General features: G+C 40.3%; 2 protein-coding genes across 2 annotated transcripts in view; one reads left to right on the forward strand and one right to left on the reverse strand.

Moving 5' to 3' along the window:
* LOC126203114 (HIV Tat-specific factor 1 homolog) overlaps positions 1-18,153 on the forward strand; it is a 595,450-nt gene that overhangs the window by 41,539 nt on the left and 535,758 nt on the right. The gene's annotated exons all lie outside the window — the stretch shown is intronic.
* LOC126203115 (lithostathine-1-like) overlaps positions 6,467-18,153 on the reverse strand; it is a 92,748-nt gene continuing 81,061 nt past the window's right edge. Inside the window, exons 2-3 of the mRNA XM_049937358.1 lie at positions 11,485-11,700; positions 6,467-8,873 (exon numbers count right to left, since the gene is read on the reverse strand). Coding sequence (XP_049793315.1) covers positions 8,425-8,873; positions 11,485-11,700 — 665 coding nt within the window. The 3' untranslated portion in view covers positions 6,467-8,424. The remainder of the gene's footprint in view (positions 8,874-11,484; positions 11,701-18,153) is intronic.

Here is an 18,153-nt window from a genome sequence, read left to right on the forward strand (position 1 = left end):
GTAGGTTTCATGCAGCCTGTCACTATCCTGCATGTTTCATTCAAGCTAATATCTACCTTTTTTGCGTGGGCGGATCTGCACCATACCGGGCAGGCATATTCGGCAGTTGAGAAGCACAAAGCTTGGGCTGAAGTTCTGACCACGGTAGGTTTGGCACCCCATTTGCTGTTGGACAGCTTTCTTATTAGGGAATTTCGTGCTTCTACTTTTTTGCGTGTTTTTTCGCAATGATATTTGTATGTCAATGTTCTGTCCAGCACGACGCCAAGGTAGGTGGGAGTATGTGTGTGTTCTAGTAATGTCCCATCCCAGGCAACATTGAGCCTGTACTTTGCCTGCCTCGAGTTCAGATGGAATGCACTCACTTGAGTTTTGGAGGGATTGGGTTTTAGAGAATTCTTTTTGTAGTAGGTTGACATTATAGAAAGGGCGGTTTCTAGTTTCTCCTCGATGGCTTCAAAACTGTTGCCTTGAACTGTTATTGCCAGGTCGTCTGCATATACAAAAGTTTTGGTTTTGTGTGGAGTTGGTTGGTCATTTGTATATATGTTGAATAGGATTGGTGCCAACACGCTCCCTTGGGCGAGCCCATTTTTCTGATTCCGCCATCGACTCTTTTTCCCCTCAAGCATTACGAAGAACTGTCTATTTTGGAGCAGGGATTCGATTATCATTAGGTGGTAGTCTTTCAGGGTCTCGTAGATTTTATGCAGTAGTGTCCGGTGATGTACTGTATCATAGGCGGAACTTAGTTCGACTAGTGCCAGCCCAGTGATTAGTTTATTCTCAAACCCGTCCTCGATATGTTCCGTTAATGCCAGAATTTGACTGGTACAGGACTTTCCAGGTCTAAAACCTGCTTGGTGTGGAATTAGCTTCGAGTCAACGATCTTCTCTATTCTGTTGAGGATCAATCTTTCATAGAGCTTAAACAAATGGCAGAGAAGGGTTATGGGTCGGTAGATCTTCGGAGACTCTGGGTCTTTCCCGTGTTTAAGGAGAGCCACCACTTTTGACTTCCTCCACAGTTTCGGGATTTGAGAGGTTTCACGGCACACGTTAAAAAGTCCAAGTACCCAGTCCCTGGCGCCAAGGCCGAAGTTTTTAATCTGTTCCACGCAAATATCATCAAACCCAGCGGCTTTCCATTCTTCATGGTATTTATGCCATTGTTCAACTCTCTCATGCTAAATAGTTTCTGGAAGTTGGTGTTTTCCGTTGGCAGTAGGCGTGTGATTTTAGTTTTCTGACGTTTGGAGTTGAACTTGCCGTTTAGAAGGAGTTGGTTGGCCACCTGGTTTGGAGTTACGTTGGCCGGGTCCTTGCTTAGCCTTGGGTCACCATCCAGTTTCTTAATCAGGTTCCAGGCTATTTTGCTACTGTGGGACATATCCATTCTTTCTAGGGTTGCTATCCACTTCTTCTCGCGTGCCTCGCTGAGGGCTGACATTAAAGCTGTGCCACAGGTGATTGTTTCATCGCTGAATGGGTCTTCCGCGAACAATACTTGATACTTCTCCAGGATGTCCTTTGAGGCATTTGAGAGCCCTTGGATATAGTGTTGTCTGCGACCCCTAGGAATATATTGTCTAGATACCTTTGGCAAAGTCTCAACAAAGGTAAGGTAATTATTTGGTGTTGGGGTCAGACTGGCTATAATTCCTCATCCAGCGCTTGGGAATATTCTGACCACCTAGCCTTTTTAAAGTTGAATCTCCTACGGAAAGGTATTTTGGTTGTTTTGATTGTTGAGTAGACTCGGATTCCAATAGGTCGATGTTGTGTCTTTGGGATTGCATCATATACTCTTTTGCAACAGGTGTCGTAGATGTTCCGGCTGACGAAGCAAATATCGGGATTGTAACCTCGCTTCCAAATTTTGCTGTTGAAGGAGCAGGGGAGCTTGGGGTCGTGGAGAAGTGAGAGGTTATTTGCCTCAGCCCATTGTTCTAGCAGCTGACCATTGGTGTCTGTCTCGTCGTAGCCCCAGGTGGTGCTGTGGCTGTTAAAGTCGCCCACAACGAGGTGTGTCCTTTGGTTGTTGAAGCTTTCTGGCGTTGAAGTGTGTAAGTTCTGGCCGGGGGGTTTATATACGGAGCATATTGTAAATGATCCACTCTCTGTCGCTAACACTTCAATGTTGTTGGTGGTTGTCTTACTCGTGGAAGAGAGCAGCATCTCGGGTCTAGTAAATATTGCGCTCCCATACCTTCTGTGAGGTGCTTCTACTGCCAAGCGCATTCCTTTGATATTGGGTCTGTTTGCTGTTTCATCTCTATGCGTTTCCTGCAGGCACAGTACGTCCCACTTTTCTGATCGGCATAGTTGCGATATTACATCCTCCTTATTCTTGGTGATTCCCTCGACGTTCAGGATGACGATCGTCAGGGTTGGCCCTGAAGAGGACCTGTTTTTGTTTTTGGCTTTTGATTGCATTGGTTTCCGGTGGTGGAAGGTTTGGCCATTGTCCCATTGGGCAACGTTTCCGGGGAGCGCCGGCATTTTACTTTCTTCTATGTAGCATGTAGATAAAATGCACACGTGGAGGCACCTTCCTTGCTTTTTGATTGTATGTTATTACATCCACTCCAAGACATTTATAAACATTTTTGTGTAATTCAGTTTATCCTATCATGTTCCTATTACCATTCATGTTAAAGTATATACCTAACTATATAGCTGCATTGTTCCATTTGATATTTTCATTTCTTTTGCTTTCTCTGTTCCTAGAAACTTCTTTTCTTGTTTGCAAAACTATCTCAGACGAATAATTTCACATTTTTGTCTTTGTCGATATAACATTCATTTTATAAGATGCTACATTTATTACTTAAATTAATCTGGTAAACCTTGTTTTTAAATAAAATCTCATAATGTACATTTCTGCTTTTAAATAAAATCTCATACTGTACATTTCTGTGTTCCTACCTGATGAGTGTTTCTTTTTAACTTCACATTTGTTGGTACTCTACATGTTATGAGTCTATGATCATTTGAAATTTTAAAGTTGTTTAGGGCCATCAAATCTTTGTTCAGTTTTGTTATTGTTTCAAAGAAAAACTCATTCAAGGAAACTAAAAAATTATGGGACAGAATTCTGTCTTATATTTTACAATTTCTTTATTGTTTGATAAAATATGGCCATTTCAATTTTAGTGCCATTTGATCCTCGTCAAGTCTATTTCCTAATTTTTTTTTTCTGGAATAATTTGTTGAGGATAAACATGTTGTACTCATTAAATTCTACTATTATATGACCTCTGTTCCTAAAGATTACACTGAAGAATTGTTCTCTAGTTTTTGTCCCTTATGGTGGGATTGTCTGTCATTTGTTAGTTTCTGTAACTCTTCATAGCAGTCCTCTGCTTCCTCATCAGAGTGTGAGCATACTTGTGCATTCTGTCTGAGACTCCTTCAGTACCTGTAATATCATTTTTAATTTTTTATTTTCAGTAAAGCCAGTTCTGTTCCTCTGTAGTGAATTAAAGTTTATGATTTTAATTCTGTTTCGTCTTAATTTATTACTGCACTTCTGATTACTGTAAAGTATCTCATTCTGTAAATTTTAAGTGCTCTACCAATTTCACTTGACTATTTTCTGATCCTAAAGTTCTCCAGTTCAATGTTTCAAAAATAGAGGAGGCAATTCGGAGGCCAAGATCAATGTTATTTTCTTCTTCTTTTGTTACGTTCGGTGCATGTGGAAAAGTAGCCGAGCATGCCCCACAATCTGAAGCCAATGCCTAAGTTCCCTCAGCCCCTTACTCCCCATATTCTGTCACGTCAGCCAGAATACAGACATTCAGGAACTCACACATGGTACTAGGACATCTGACATCCCTAACTTTGTACACTATCTTACCAGATCCGAAAGAATATGGTGAGAAACAAGTTCAGTGTACAACGCTGGCAGAGCACTGCTCACAGCCGAGGCCTGCATACTTCTGTACACTATTAACAGGGCCTTGCTTTGTGGTGGTACGCATGTACTACCATTGAATACTTTCTGCTTAGTGTATATCCACTTTCTGATATTATTTGGATTTATCATTCTCAGCTTTAATTGTTGACCACTCCTTTTCGCAGGTATGTCTCAATAGGATGTGAGGTTGTTGTAGTATACTTGTTCCAGTGGGTCTGCTCTTTCCATACTTTTGTTACAATTTTCATTATATTAGCAGTTGGATAGTAAGAAATATGTACTTAATCAAATTGGGGAGAAAAGAGATTAATTGCACAGCTTATCAAAAATTAAGGATAGGTTTTTAGAACACATCCAGATCCATCAAAGATTAGTTACATTTGTAACGAAGGGGGGTTGGAGGGGGGGGGGGGTGAGATGTATAAATTGTAGGTTGATGTGCAGGTCCCAACTGGTATAGAGCTGCAGTAGTAATGCAGAAATGAAGATACTTATACTGGATAGACCAGCACAGAGAGATGCATCAAACCAGTCTTTGGGCTAATGAGTATTACAACAACAAGAATGCCTTGCCTGCTTGTCCCTACTTTACCCAAGTAACTCTACTGGGGAAAGGGGACCTACAGTTTAATGTGGAATCCAAACAATTTGACATCTACATGAGAGTTCACATTGTTTAGGCGTGAAGGTGAGTTAAAGGCAGACAGAAATATTCTCTGGTCTAACTGAGATTCGATCCCATGACTGTTAAATTTCCAGGTACACACATTACCACTAGATCAGCCCCAACATTGATAGGATGGAAGATGCTTCAACAGTATATTATGGTAAATGCCTTCAGAGGGTCTGAAAGTGTAACTTCACAGTTGTGGGTTTATTTTTGAGCAACAGTAAGTATTTGAAGAGCAGGTCAAGTCGTCATCAATGAGCAACTGCTATCAGAGACAATTAATTGTTACTTTTTGCTCACAGCATAATGAAACTGCAAGAATGCGTTTCATCTGCATTGAGCCTTGCAATAAGTAATAGGAGGCAGAATGGCTAATCAAATGTTGACAGCTGTCAGTGTGAATGTAACCTTTATTTAAATGATAACCAGCTCTTCTAGATACTAGATATGTTATTACATTTAGGGTATTGTCAAGCAATCAACTATCCAGCTCTATACGCCGGTATGTGATACAGAAAAACTACCCTTTTAAAAAGAGTTAGCCTTCATTAGGTAGCTCCTGTGCCCACCAACTACCACAGTTTGCAACCCATTGGCCAGTGCCTGGAGGAATTTCACACAGGTGGTGTTGCCATGGTGGTCCCCTATTTTAAATGAGACAACCACAGCATCCATGAACCGAATTCAAGCCATAGTGCCTAACACACCCTGTGGCCTTGAAGCCTGTGAATCACAGTTGGCCAGACATACTCATTGTCAAGCTCAGGTGCAACTGTGCCATAGATAATGAATCTAGGTAATTCACTTCCCAGACCTAAAACAACACCATGGCTTCACATGTTCTAAGCCTGCTAAGCGCAAAGCCCATCTCCTGATACTCCCAGAGGTTCAGAAGTGGGATGAAGCTCTCCTCACCCTCCCGATTTCCCTCCCCTTGTGGCAATTGTCTGCCTCCAACCTGTCCAGCACAAAGAAGTGTCAGTCCCCCTGCATTTGTGAGATTTCGAACAAGGGACATAAGCAAAGCAATTGAGCGTCAGTCTGCTGCCTCAGGGCTTGTGGCCCAGAGCCATTTATTTGGTCATAAAGAGACAACCTTATTCATTATCCTGTCCTCCAATGTGAGATGTTACGTTGTTGGGAAGTGGTTATTGATGTAAATGAATATTTTGTTGAGTTTGACAAAACCTTTTTTTCTGGTGGGATGGAAAAAAAATTGAAATTCTCTGGACCAAATATGTAGCTATGGATATACTTCTCTTTCCATACTTCCATGTACACCCTCACACCATTCTTATGGAGACGGCATTCATATGCAATGTTAGGATAAAAAATGGTCAGCAACTTCTCATATGTTCACAACAATAGTATATTATATTTCATCTTCTTTTTGTTTCATTCATTTAATATCCCTATTGAGTAGTGTTTTTGAATACATTTCTTACCAGGCTTCTCCATGTTTCCCAAGAATTAGCACTCCCAGTGTGAAAAACAGGTTGTATTGTAGAAACACTGCATCTTCAGCTGTGCCACATTTAACTTGCTGACATACCACTTTCGTGTTCCCAACCTCTGATTCATCAACAGAAATGTGTCATTTAGCATGGATTTATTAACAACATTTAAATGAAGTCTAATACAGTAACTGTACCCATGGTTCCTCTTCACTGTAATTCTTTATGTAATGCACACATGATTTCTATAACAGGATCAAAGCAATGTATTCTTTTCTCATATGTATCCTCATTTAATAACTAAAATGTGTACAAATGAGACATTAAAATTTATTTGTAAAAAAACTTTGTGGTCCGATGTTACATATATTCTAATAATAAGTGCAGTGACACTTTAGGGATACATGTTTTTTATTCCTCTTTTTGTTTTTCTTGAAATGTTACTACATTAAATAAATTTTATAGAAAATACTATAGCAATGGCAGTGATTGTTAAGTAATACTGAATTAAAAACATTACTGTTCTGATATTTTATATTAACATTTAAGAATATTTTGTTCTTGACTGAAACACCACAAATGACTTACAGTCATAGCTGATGTTCCATAACTTAAAAATATTGTACCTTGTAGTACTGCTATTTACTTTGCCTTTGCAAATTGTCAGTGAATCACCATCATTCAAAGTAGCAAAATAGTAGTATTGTTGTTTTAACATGTGATTTATTTCAGTCTTATGTCTGTGATGAAACTGATGCTTATGCATATTTTAATGTGTTTTTTGTAATGAAATGTGACTGAATTATCTTCTTTCGGCACTATGTATTATATGGTTTCAATATTAATTTCATTGTCTTTGACTGGGCAGTGATTGTTTCATTAATACTGTTGACAGAGTGCTTTGCAAGCACTGAATGGATACGTGGTAAATTCAATAACAGTTAACAGTAATGACATTCTCTGTTGACATATTTATCTGTCACATTGTTATAATTCTACAAATAAAATAAATCTTGAAAATGTTAGATGTATTAAATTCGTACTTGTAAGCTGTACACACAAAGAGAGAGAGCGAGAGAGAGATTTAAAGAACAATATAAAATGCAAAATATATAACAGCTTCATATGAAAATATTTATCAGCCTCCTTTATTATGTGCTAGTTAAAAACACCGTTGCTGGAGTTCTGAGAGCAAATATGCTATTATAGAATGTTTGTAACCTTCTTAAAAGTGTATTAGCATTTTTATTTGCCATCTATATATTTAAAAGTGTGATTTCATATAATTTAACTGTGTATGTGTCATTTGTTCTTATCACTGTAGAGCAAAAGTGATTTTGTTACGAGCTTACTAGTATATGACTTAAGAAAAGTGGAGAAATTGATTACTTGGATTTCAAACTCCATTTAAATATTTTATTATACTGAATGTTGTTTATATATAATTGCTGAATGAGTATTGTTATTCCTTCGAATATTTAGTATTAATGTATCTCAAATATAATACTCTGCAAATGTGGATCATTATTTGTCTTGAAAAAGCATCTCATTTCTCGTGTCAGCACTTTTGCATTGGATGTTGAATTTTGAACATGGTAATTTTCTTCATATGAAATGTCATGATCCTCCTCCATTGTATTGACCACTACTAATTTTTAATATTTTACATGGCAATTAGCCAACAACAATACTAAGCTGAGATTCTTTCATGAAATTTCCAATCCCGGTCGATCTTTTCATGGCGTTAAAAACAGTTATCTTTATCATCCACTGAAACCAAATGAGATTGATAATTTTGTTAATCGAACTAGAAGTTCTCTCCTACAATATTTATTTGCTTGATAGGAACTTTGCACTGCATATTAGTGACGAGGATGAGAAGTTAGAGATTACACATCATTTTCAAAAAGGGTTGACTTTGATGTTAGACGCAAATGTCTTCTCGTGGGCTATTAAATATTTTTTGCAAGTCTGTACACAGTAAATGGCTTAAAATGCCAGTAATCTTACAGATAATTACGTTGTGGCTGTGGACATCTCAGCCGTATGACCCATCAAGCAAGTTTGCTTAATTCTCATTAGTTTGCACACTTGTTGTGTATCATTAAAAGTTTTCTCGTGCCTCAAGAAAGGGTAAGGCACATGAAATATAGTGGTGTATTGATGCCCCTCTTGACTAGCACGAGCCACTGACTAGAGTAGGTCACCACATAGCACAGTCTGTCAATGACACTGGAGCAGGTCGGCCATTTAGCGCACAGTAACTGGTGTCCACTGTCGAATTAACCAGTGGACTGTAGGTGCAATGACACATGCACACTGCTACCCTGTGCCATATAACTGTGGCAGCAGCACTGCCGCTCTTTAGGCAGTCCCAGCTACAGGTTGTTGTCGAGTAGTGGTCTCACAGGGACAGGGGAGAGGGTAGTGGCCGTCTTGCGCCTCCAGCTCTGCCTCCCCTGGTAGCGACCGCGGCCGCGCCCTTGGCCCCGCCCTTGCCCCCTGCCTCTTCCGCGACCTCTCCCTCTACCCCTCCCTCGTCCCCTGCCGAACGGTTTGTCGGTGTCAGGAACTACTGTTGCTATCGGCTGAGGTGGCTTGATTTTCTTCAACGGCGTCTCGCAAATGTAGTGCTTCCGTGCGTAGCAGTTGCGTGTGCCCCATTTGTAGAACATGGTGGGATCGAGAACTATGCAGTGCCATCGATGATTTTCTCCGGGGCGTCGTCTGGAGAAGCCGTGGTATACCACACGCTGCCCAGTTGCACCCCATATCCACATGCGTGACTCCCAGTCGTAAATACCTCCTATCCATCGTTCCAGGCGTGCTGCAACATTTACATACAATAATTTACTAAATACCAAATTTTTTCACTTCTCTTAATGTAAGAGAAATTGCAGCAGTACAGCTTGGGAAATGTTGTTCTGAAGACATCTAAGATTATGACTTAGTTCCTCGCGCACAATTTACAAACTAGAGAAACTGTAGTCTTACTAAATAATTATATCCTAATTTTCTTAGCTCATGTGCTTCTGTTTCTGCTGCAAAGATGAAACTATTTATTTGTGAGGCATATTATCCATTCAAATGGGGCTGGAATTTGTAGCTGATGAGGTTGCCAGATGTACTGACTTTATGAGGGACAAATTATTGTATTACTGGATTGCTTTCCTGAGTATGGAACCCTGTTTTGATAAAGAGTTTTTTATTTTTATATTATATCTGTGTCTTTAAATTAGTAAGTGTAATAGATGTTCATTCAGTTCCACAATAAAGACTATGCTGTCTTCTGGGCTATGTCTTCACTGTGGATGTGTTGATGGGGATTTAAAGAAGTAGGCAGCTCTGCTGATTTAAGCATTCACTGGAGCACTATATCTGACAATCAGATTCATTTTCTCATGTGAGGAGGCTGTGTATCTATATATGTCGGTAGTTTCATTTCTTCGGTACACTCTCGCTATCACTAAAATATTGTTGGAGCAGCCCACCATTTCACATGCTAAGGGTTGTTTAATGATTATTCACAATTAGCTACAGATATGTGCATGCAACATATTTTCATTTAACCCACAAACAACATGAAATATATGTACATATATTTTTTTTATTCTCAAGACAAGTTTTAACACTAACACAGATGTAGTAGAAACTGATGTTAATTACAACTGAAATGCTCTTGTAAACTGAAAGACTACTCCCTTTGCCAGTATATTTGCAGACTCCAAAGGAATGCTTTTTCACTAAAACAATTAATGAAGGGGGAGTCAATGTGAGTCTGTAATAGCAAGAGCTTTATGTGCAATGCATATGTATGCACACACTCATATATGAATAACCTGAAATGTAATGAATTATTAATTCCAAAAGAGAAAGAGTGTGAAGAAAATATTTCACACGATTTGATTGCCAAGTGTAATATTATAATAATATAACAAATACTTGTTTTTATATTTTCTTTGCATTTTGACTCTTTGTAATTAGTTATTTTGAAACATCAAATTTTCCTTCTGTATTTGGCCCTTCAGTGGCTCTGTGTTTATTATTAATCACATGTATTGTTCATTCTCTTCCTAATTTATTTTTAGTGATTTTGGAATATGCGGTACACATTATTCATGATTATTTCCAATCTTAAAATGTCAAATCCAAGAGTTGCTTATTTATTATCTGTGTTCTGTGTCAATGTTTTTCTGCGCTGACAGGCAGCCTCTGGTGAAGTAAATTAGTATGCCTATACAAAGCATCTGTGATGACAAGAATCTGCACACAAATCTCCCTTCGTGTCTTCATGCAGACAGCCAACATGGCTCATATCACGAATATAAAAGGGCCCTTTAACATATAATATTTTAGTGGTCCAGGTGCATTGTAATTATTGCCTTGTTTAGTTCGTACTCTGATTTATGTAATATTAAATTCAAATAATTTGCACTCTGACCTTGTTATAAATGTCTTCTGTCCCATCAGAATCACAGCTACCCACAAAAAGAGAGGTACCTTGCACCATTTGTCCTGCAATCACTAGTGCAATCATTCTGTGATTCAAAAGCAGATTGTTTAGCATATTGTGTCAAGTTTCATTAATGGTTCTTCTTCCTCATAACCTATCTTTGATTTCATCATCAGCTCTCCACCTGTATCTGTTACAAGCTAAACCCTTCATTTTGGCATACTTATTCACTCCAGCATTGTTTAAGACTTGCTTTAAAAATGCTATCTAGGTTCTTCATTGTGCTTCCTTTCCTTGTATTGCTCCTTCTGGAATGTTTTCATGGAACTGACGTGCTCGTGTCATCTTCATTTGCTTGTTTTCCTTCATACAATTTTCTCATCAACTCTTTGAAAAACTTTCCACTTGGTGATCCTGCTATCCATTTTATCCACTTTATTCTTATCTTCATGTTATTTTGAGGTTATTATAATTATTTTTCTTTAACTTTATACATTTTCAGAATTTGTCCCTGTTAATATTATTAGTGTCATTATTGCTGTTACAAAAATCATACACCTTTATTTTCCCCTTTTCTGTACACCTCATTTTCTTGCTTGTGTCCATTTTTCGTGTATTTCACTTTACATGTTGGTCGTATTGTTTTACAATCCTTGATGTATTTCACCTTATTGTGGTGTTGTCCGTATTTGAATTTTGTCCAGCACCCATCCCATATACATTCATTACTTCCCTGTACTTCTCTCTGACCTGATCTTACTAATATGTTTCTGCTTTGCTGCTTCATTAAATTTAAAATTTCTCCCTTCTCAGTCTGAAGAACTTAGCTCTCGTTGTTCATTATGATTATTGCTTTATGGTTGAAACTCATAATGTGCAGCAATCTTAATATTTCTTTACGTTCTGAATTCAAGTTAATAAGTTAAAATGTAAAAATATGTTCAACCTTTTTAAAATGTTGTTTGGCAGTTACATATTTACTTACCCAGTTCAGTCCTGTTGAGGTAGGCTCGCATGTTGCGATCTTCCCACTTTTTCTCCAAGCGAGCTAGTTGGCTTCCCATGTCCCGGCAGTTAAAATGGGCATCGTGCCAAGTTGCCATAAATCGACTCAAGTAGTAGCAACTGTTACCATTGCGGACAAACATATCTGGGCAGACGTAGCGTCTTTGGCGAGATCCTGTCACTGAGTTGACTGATCCTGCACAACAAATAAACAAAACTATAAGTAAAAGCATTAGAAGGCATGACATTTACTCATTAAATTGTTTTAGAAATATTTCTTCATTTGATTACTGGGGTTTGATTTAAAATCGGATCTGCTGTTCACCTCTCTTGAACTAATAAAGTCTGGTACTTGTACAGGACTGCTGTGTGGTCTAGATATGTATACATACACATTAACAGCAGGCCTATGCAGGTGTGATTAGAATAGGAATTGAACTTAGACAGGAATCACAAACAGTGACTAGTATTTACTAATGCATATGAAATGCTTGCTGATAGATGATGTAATAATTATGCACTAATTGGCAGCCAAGAACTGGAAATATTGATGACTTTCATCTTTCTTCTTTGCGGGTAAATGCATTGCTTGATTTGTGGCAGTATGCAGTGGTACTACATACTGATACCTATGATGAAAAAAGAGCAGAACTCCAGATTTTGAGATATGGTACAATAGAACTTTATTTTTCACCAGTACATATGTTGTGTTTGCACTTTTAAAATTCACAGAAAAGTGTTAAAATAACATTTTAAGAAGTCTAAATTTCAAAAACATCCCCCCATTTTTTTACAAATCAAGCTCTGGATAAATGAAATTACTTACTGTGTTAACATTTAGGAGACTGGCTATTCAGAAGAATATAGGGCCTTGGAAACCGGCTGTTTATGCCCGAATTTAAAGAGTTACTGACACATATTTAACTGATGTATCTTCGAGAGTAATATATATTAAAAAAAGACCATGCTTCAAGCTTTATTTTTCATATTTACTTTAGTTCTTTGATAGAGTACAAATTTTAAAATAATTATGATAGGAACCATAATTATCTATAAAAAAAAGGTGAGGTGAGTTATTGAACAATTTCTTCCTCTTAAGTTTCCATATCATGATGTATTTGTAGCAGAATTACAGCAAACTGCAAAACCTAATAAGTACACCCACGAAATTACGTCATTGCAATCTTATTGGCTCAGCCAATGATGACATCAGCTCTTATCTTCATTAATGTTTCTTTTGAAATAAATCTAGAAATTGACAACACAAGGCAGCACCAGTCAAGGGACAGGTAGCAAATGTCTGTAAATTGTTCTCATATGCAATGAGAATGATAAATGGCTCACACATGAAGAAAATTGTGGCTCCACCTATGCATCGAACACAGTCTCTATTATAACAAAGTTGTGGCGTGAGGTACACTACGTGATCAAAAGTATCCGGACACCCCCAAAAACATGTTTTTCATATTAGGTGCATTGTGCTGCCACCTACTGTCAGGTACTCCATATCAGTGACCTCAGTAGTCATTAGACATCGTGAGAGAGCAGAATGGGGCACTCCGCGGAACTCACGGATTTCGAATGTGGTCAGTGTCATACGTCTGTATGCGAGATTTCCACACTCCTAAACATCCCTAGGTCCAGTGTTTTCGATGTGATAGTGAAGTGGAAACGTGAAGGGAAAACGTGAATGGACACGTACAGCACAAAAGCGTACAGGCCGACCTCGTCTGTTGACTAACAGAGACCGCCTACAGTTGAAGAGGGTCGTAATGTGCAATAGGCAGACATCTATCCAGACCATCACACAGGAATTCCAAACTGCATCAGAATCCACTGCAAGTACTATGACAGTGAGGTGGGAGGTGAGAAAACTTGGATTTCATGGTCGAGCAGCTGCTCATAAGCCACACGTTGTGCCGGGAAATGCCAAATGACGCCTCGCTCGGTGTAAGGATGAACAGTGAAAAAAGATTGTGTGGAGTGTCGGATCACGGTACACAATGTGGTGATCCGATAGCAGGATGTGGGTATGGCGAATGCCCAGTGAACGTCATCTGCCAGCTTCTGTAGTGCCAACAGTAAAATTCAGAGGCGGTGGTGTCATGGTGTGGTCATGTTTTTCACAGAGGAGCTTGTACGCCTTGTTGTCCTGTGTGGCACTATCACAGCACAGGCCTACATTGATGTTTTAAGCACCTTCTTGCTTCCCACTGTTGAAGAGCAATTCGAGAATGTGATTGCATCTTTCAACGTGATTGATCACCTGTTCATAATGCACGGCCTGTGGCAGAGAGGTTAGACAACAACAACATCCCTGTAATGGACTGGCCTGCACAGAGTTCTGACCTGAATCCTACAGAACACCTTAGGGATGTTTTGGAATGCCGGCTTCGTGCTAGGCCTCACTGAGCGACATCAGTACCTCATCTCAGTGCATCACTCCGTGAATAATGGGCTGCCATTCCCCAAGAAACCCTCCAGTACCTGATGGAATGTATGCCTGCGAGAGTGAAAGCTGTCATTAAGACTAAGGGTGGGCCAACACCATATTGAATTCCAGCGTTACCGATGAAGGGCGTCACAAACTTGTAAGTCATTTTGAGACACATGTCCAGATACCTTTGATGAAATAGTGTATGCTCAGGCTTGCTCTACAAAGTTTTGAAGGAATGAGGCTGAGCCCCTTACTCGGATGCAGTCCCCATAACACAAAGTTGTGATGTGAGCTGTGCTCGGGTGTGGTTTACAAAGTGTTAAAGGACTGAGACATATTGCCTGAATACAGGTGACCGTTGCAGTGTCAGTAACAACTGCTTGTAATTTATTACTGTATTTGTAAGTGGTTCTCAAGACAATCACTATTTGTTTATTGTAAGTTGTGAGCTAAAATTGTGTGTCACGTTGGTATTCATACCCAAATACTTGCTTTACAAGGGCACTCTGCTAACAGTAGTAGATTCAATGCCTGACATATTGATTCAAGGCTTCATCTTACAGTAGTTTTCACCTCGTGCATTCCAAATCACACAGAGGCTTCCCCAGCATACTGTTAGCCTAGCACTCCGAATAGAATGAATAGAATTGGGATTGGCTTCTCTCTTCAACACCTGTTCCCACGACAGTGCTATCCCCCAATATGCAGCAATGACCGTGATTAATTTGGAGATTAGGACAGAGGAACTGACAGATTGAAGCATTCTAAGTAGGGCCATGCTGTGTTCTGAAAGACTCTTAAAGAGTCTTACTCCCAGAAATTAAAGATCTCACATACACACCTAATCTAGTGCTTGATCATCATCTGTGAAGAATCCTTACAGCATACATTCTGCTGCAGAGTACAAGATCCACTCTCCAGAATGACTTATCTTGTCACGTCCTTGTATATAGATGACAAGGAATCCTGTTTTCTCTTGCATGTGACATGAATATGTAAATACACTCCTGGAAATGGAAAAAAGAACACATTGACACCGGTGTGTCAGACCCACCATACTTGCTCCGGACACTGCGAGAGGGCTGTACAAGCAATGATCACACGCACGGCACAGCGGACACACCAGGAACCGCGGTGTTGGCCGTCGAATGGCGCTAGCTGCGCAGCATTTGTGCACTGCCGCCGTCAGTGTCAGCCAGTTTGCCGTGGCATACGGAGCTCCAGCGCAGTCTTTAACACTGGTAGCATGCCGCGACAGCGTGGATGTGAACCGTATGTGCAGTTGACGGACTTTGAGCGAGGGCGTATAGTGGGCATGCGGGAGGCCGGGTGGATGTACCGCCGAATTGCTCAACACGTGGGGCGTGAGGTCTCCACAGTACATCGATGTTGTCGCCAGTGGTCGGCGGAAGGTGCACGTGCCCGTCGACCTGGGACCGGACCGCAGCGACGCACGGATGCACGCCAAGACCGTAGGATCCTACGCAGTGCCGTAGGGGACCGCACCGCCACTTCCCAGCAAATTAGGGACACTGTTGCTCCTGGGATATCGGCGAGGACCATTCGCAACCGTCTCCATGAAGCTGGGCTACAGTCCCGCACACCGTTAGGCCGTCTTCCGCTCACGCCCCTACATCGTGCAGCCCGCCTCCAGTGGTGTCGCAACAAGCGTGAATGGAGGGATGAATGGAGACGTGTCGTCTTCAGCGATGAGAGTCGCTTCTGCCTTGGTGCCAATGATGGTCGTATGCGTGTTTGGCGCCGTGCAGGTGAGCGCCACAATCAGGACTGCATACGACCGAGGCACACAGGGCCAACACCCGGCATCATGGTGTGGGGAGCGATCTCCTACACTGGCCGTACACCACTGGTGATCGTCGAGGGGACACTGAATAGTGCACGGTACATCCAAACCGTCATCGAACCCATCGTTCTACCATTCCTAGATCGGCAAGGGAACTTGCTGTTCCAACAGGACAATGCACGTCCGCATGTATCCCGTGCCACCCAACGTGCTCTAGAAGGTGTAAGTCAACTACCCTGGCCAGCAAGATCTCCGGATCTTTCCCCCATTGAGCATGTTTGGGACTGGATGAAGCGCCGTCTCACGCGGTCTGCACATCCAGCACGAACACTGGTCCAACTGAGGCGCCAGGTGGAAATGGCATGGCAAGCCATTCCACAGGACTACATCCAGCATCTCTACGATCATCTCCATGGGAGAATAGCAGCCTGCATTGCTGCGAAAGGTGGATATACACTGTACTAGTGCCGACATTGTGCATGCTCTGTTGCCTGTGTCTATGTGCCTGTGGTTCTGTCAGTGTGATCATGTGATGTATCTGACCCCAGGAATGTGTCAATAAAGTTTCCCCTTCCTGGGACAATGAATTCACGGTGTTCTTATTTCAATTTCCAGGAGTGTATGTTTGGCACAAGGACAATGTCATCTTAACACAAATGAATTTACATTAATGCACTTCGTAGGGAGCTATTATGTGGTAATGTTACAAGGACTGAAATCACAATTGTAAATAAATATTTTATATAAATTTAATTACAGTCTCAATGGACTGTGTCATTTCTGAAATACTGCATGATTGTGTACACAAGTAAACAGAAAATAACCTTCATTTTTTGATTATACAGGGTGTACATAAAGTCCGCAGACACTTTCAATTAACCACGATGCCCGGCAGACATCAATACGGTAATCAAATTCTTGCCATCCCAGCGTGGCATCATTGACTGCGAAAGTTGCTTTCCGTATTCTCTCCCGGAGCTCTGCTACATCACGTGGTAGAGGCAGCACATACACCAGATCTTTAATGTGTCCCCACAGAAAAAAGTCACACAGAGTGAGATCTGGTGGTCAGGGAGACCATTTCGTGAAACATCTGTCCCCTTCTGTAGCCTTTTCTCGAACTTCAACACACAGAAAGCTTCCTCTGCACCTGAATTCGCCATGTCTGCGACTAGTGCTGACTATCGGCAAATTACCAATCTACGCTGTGGTGGTATATGTGAAAAAAAACTTTCAGGGTTTCTCTTCAAAATGACATATGTATGATATATGTACAATGTTTGGTTCTTGTGCAATAAATAATTGAAAGTGTTCCCAGACTTTATGTACACCCTGTACATTCATGCACCTAAAAGTGTTTGGAACCACTCTGAAAATGTGTTGGCCATAGAAATACCTCATTGAACAATAAGAGAAAATTATTTTTCATATTCATGAAACAGAGAGTGCTCACCCAGGTTGGACTGTACAAAAGTGATACTGATGCGCTCTCACTGCCCCCCCCCCCCCATCCACATACAGACAGTGTGCTACATTTTTAATTTCCTCAAGGATCCCTCAGCCCTCCCCCTCCAGTGAGAAACTGCTTTCCTACATTGATTTTCTACACAGACAGAACAAATTTTATAAGTGGATTTAGTATGAATTGTGTAAACTTGAAAAATATTCCTTTTATGAAATATGTTGATGAGAATAGTGCAAACCAAACTAACAGTAAAACAAAATCTTTCTTTGCAGCTTCTCTATGCCTATACCATTCGAAGAGGCCAATCTCATCAACCCTTTGTTACAGCATTACACCCAGACTAAATAGGTAGCAAAGACCACTTTACATTCGTTTTCTTCTGGATAAAAATCAATGCCAACGATTTTGTTATAAAATCTTTATCAAATATAAAGTCTTACCAGAGAAAAATGTCTGCAGAGAGATATGGCATATGTTTGAAATTTTGTAACTGATTATTTATTTCTGTCACAGTTGCAATTCAGTACAGCCTGTTGCAGGTTTTGCCCTTTATTGGTCATCTTCAGTTCTCCAAAACTTAAAACAAAAGTTAGAAATTCTTATAAAGGGGCTAGAAATCCTCCTATTCGATTAAATGTAATGCGTCAGCTTTGTCGCCATATACAGGCTGATACCGTGATGATGTTACAAACTTTCAGGGAAGATGGAGAAGGGTTAAATGTATTACTTTGAGGTAAGGGACCCTGGTTCGGAAATTAGTGAGTCAGAAGTTATAAACAATATTGTTCCAATATCTGTGACTGGATCTCCTCTGCATGCTCTTTGCTTTCCATGTTTTGGGAGGAGGTAGTATCGACCAAAAAGAAAAAAATTGTGCAGTAAACATCAGCTCTAAAGAACATACTGTACCTTAGGAGCTATGAGCACTTATTCATCTTTGCCG

The sequence above is a fragment of the Schistocerca nitens genome, chromosome 9, assembly GCF_023898315.1.
Source record: "Schistocerca nitens isolate TAMUIC-IGC-003100 chromosome 9, iqSchNite1.1, whole genome shotgun sequence".
Taxonomy (NCBI): domain Eukaryota; kingdom Metazoa; phylum Arthropoda; class Insecta; order Orthoptera; family Acrididae; genus Schistocerca; species Schistocerca nitens.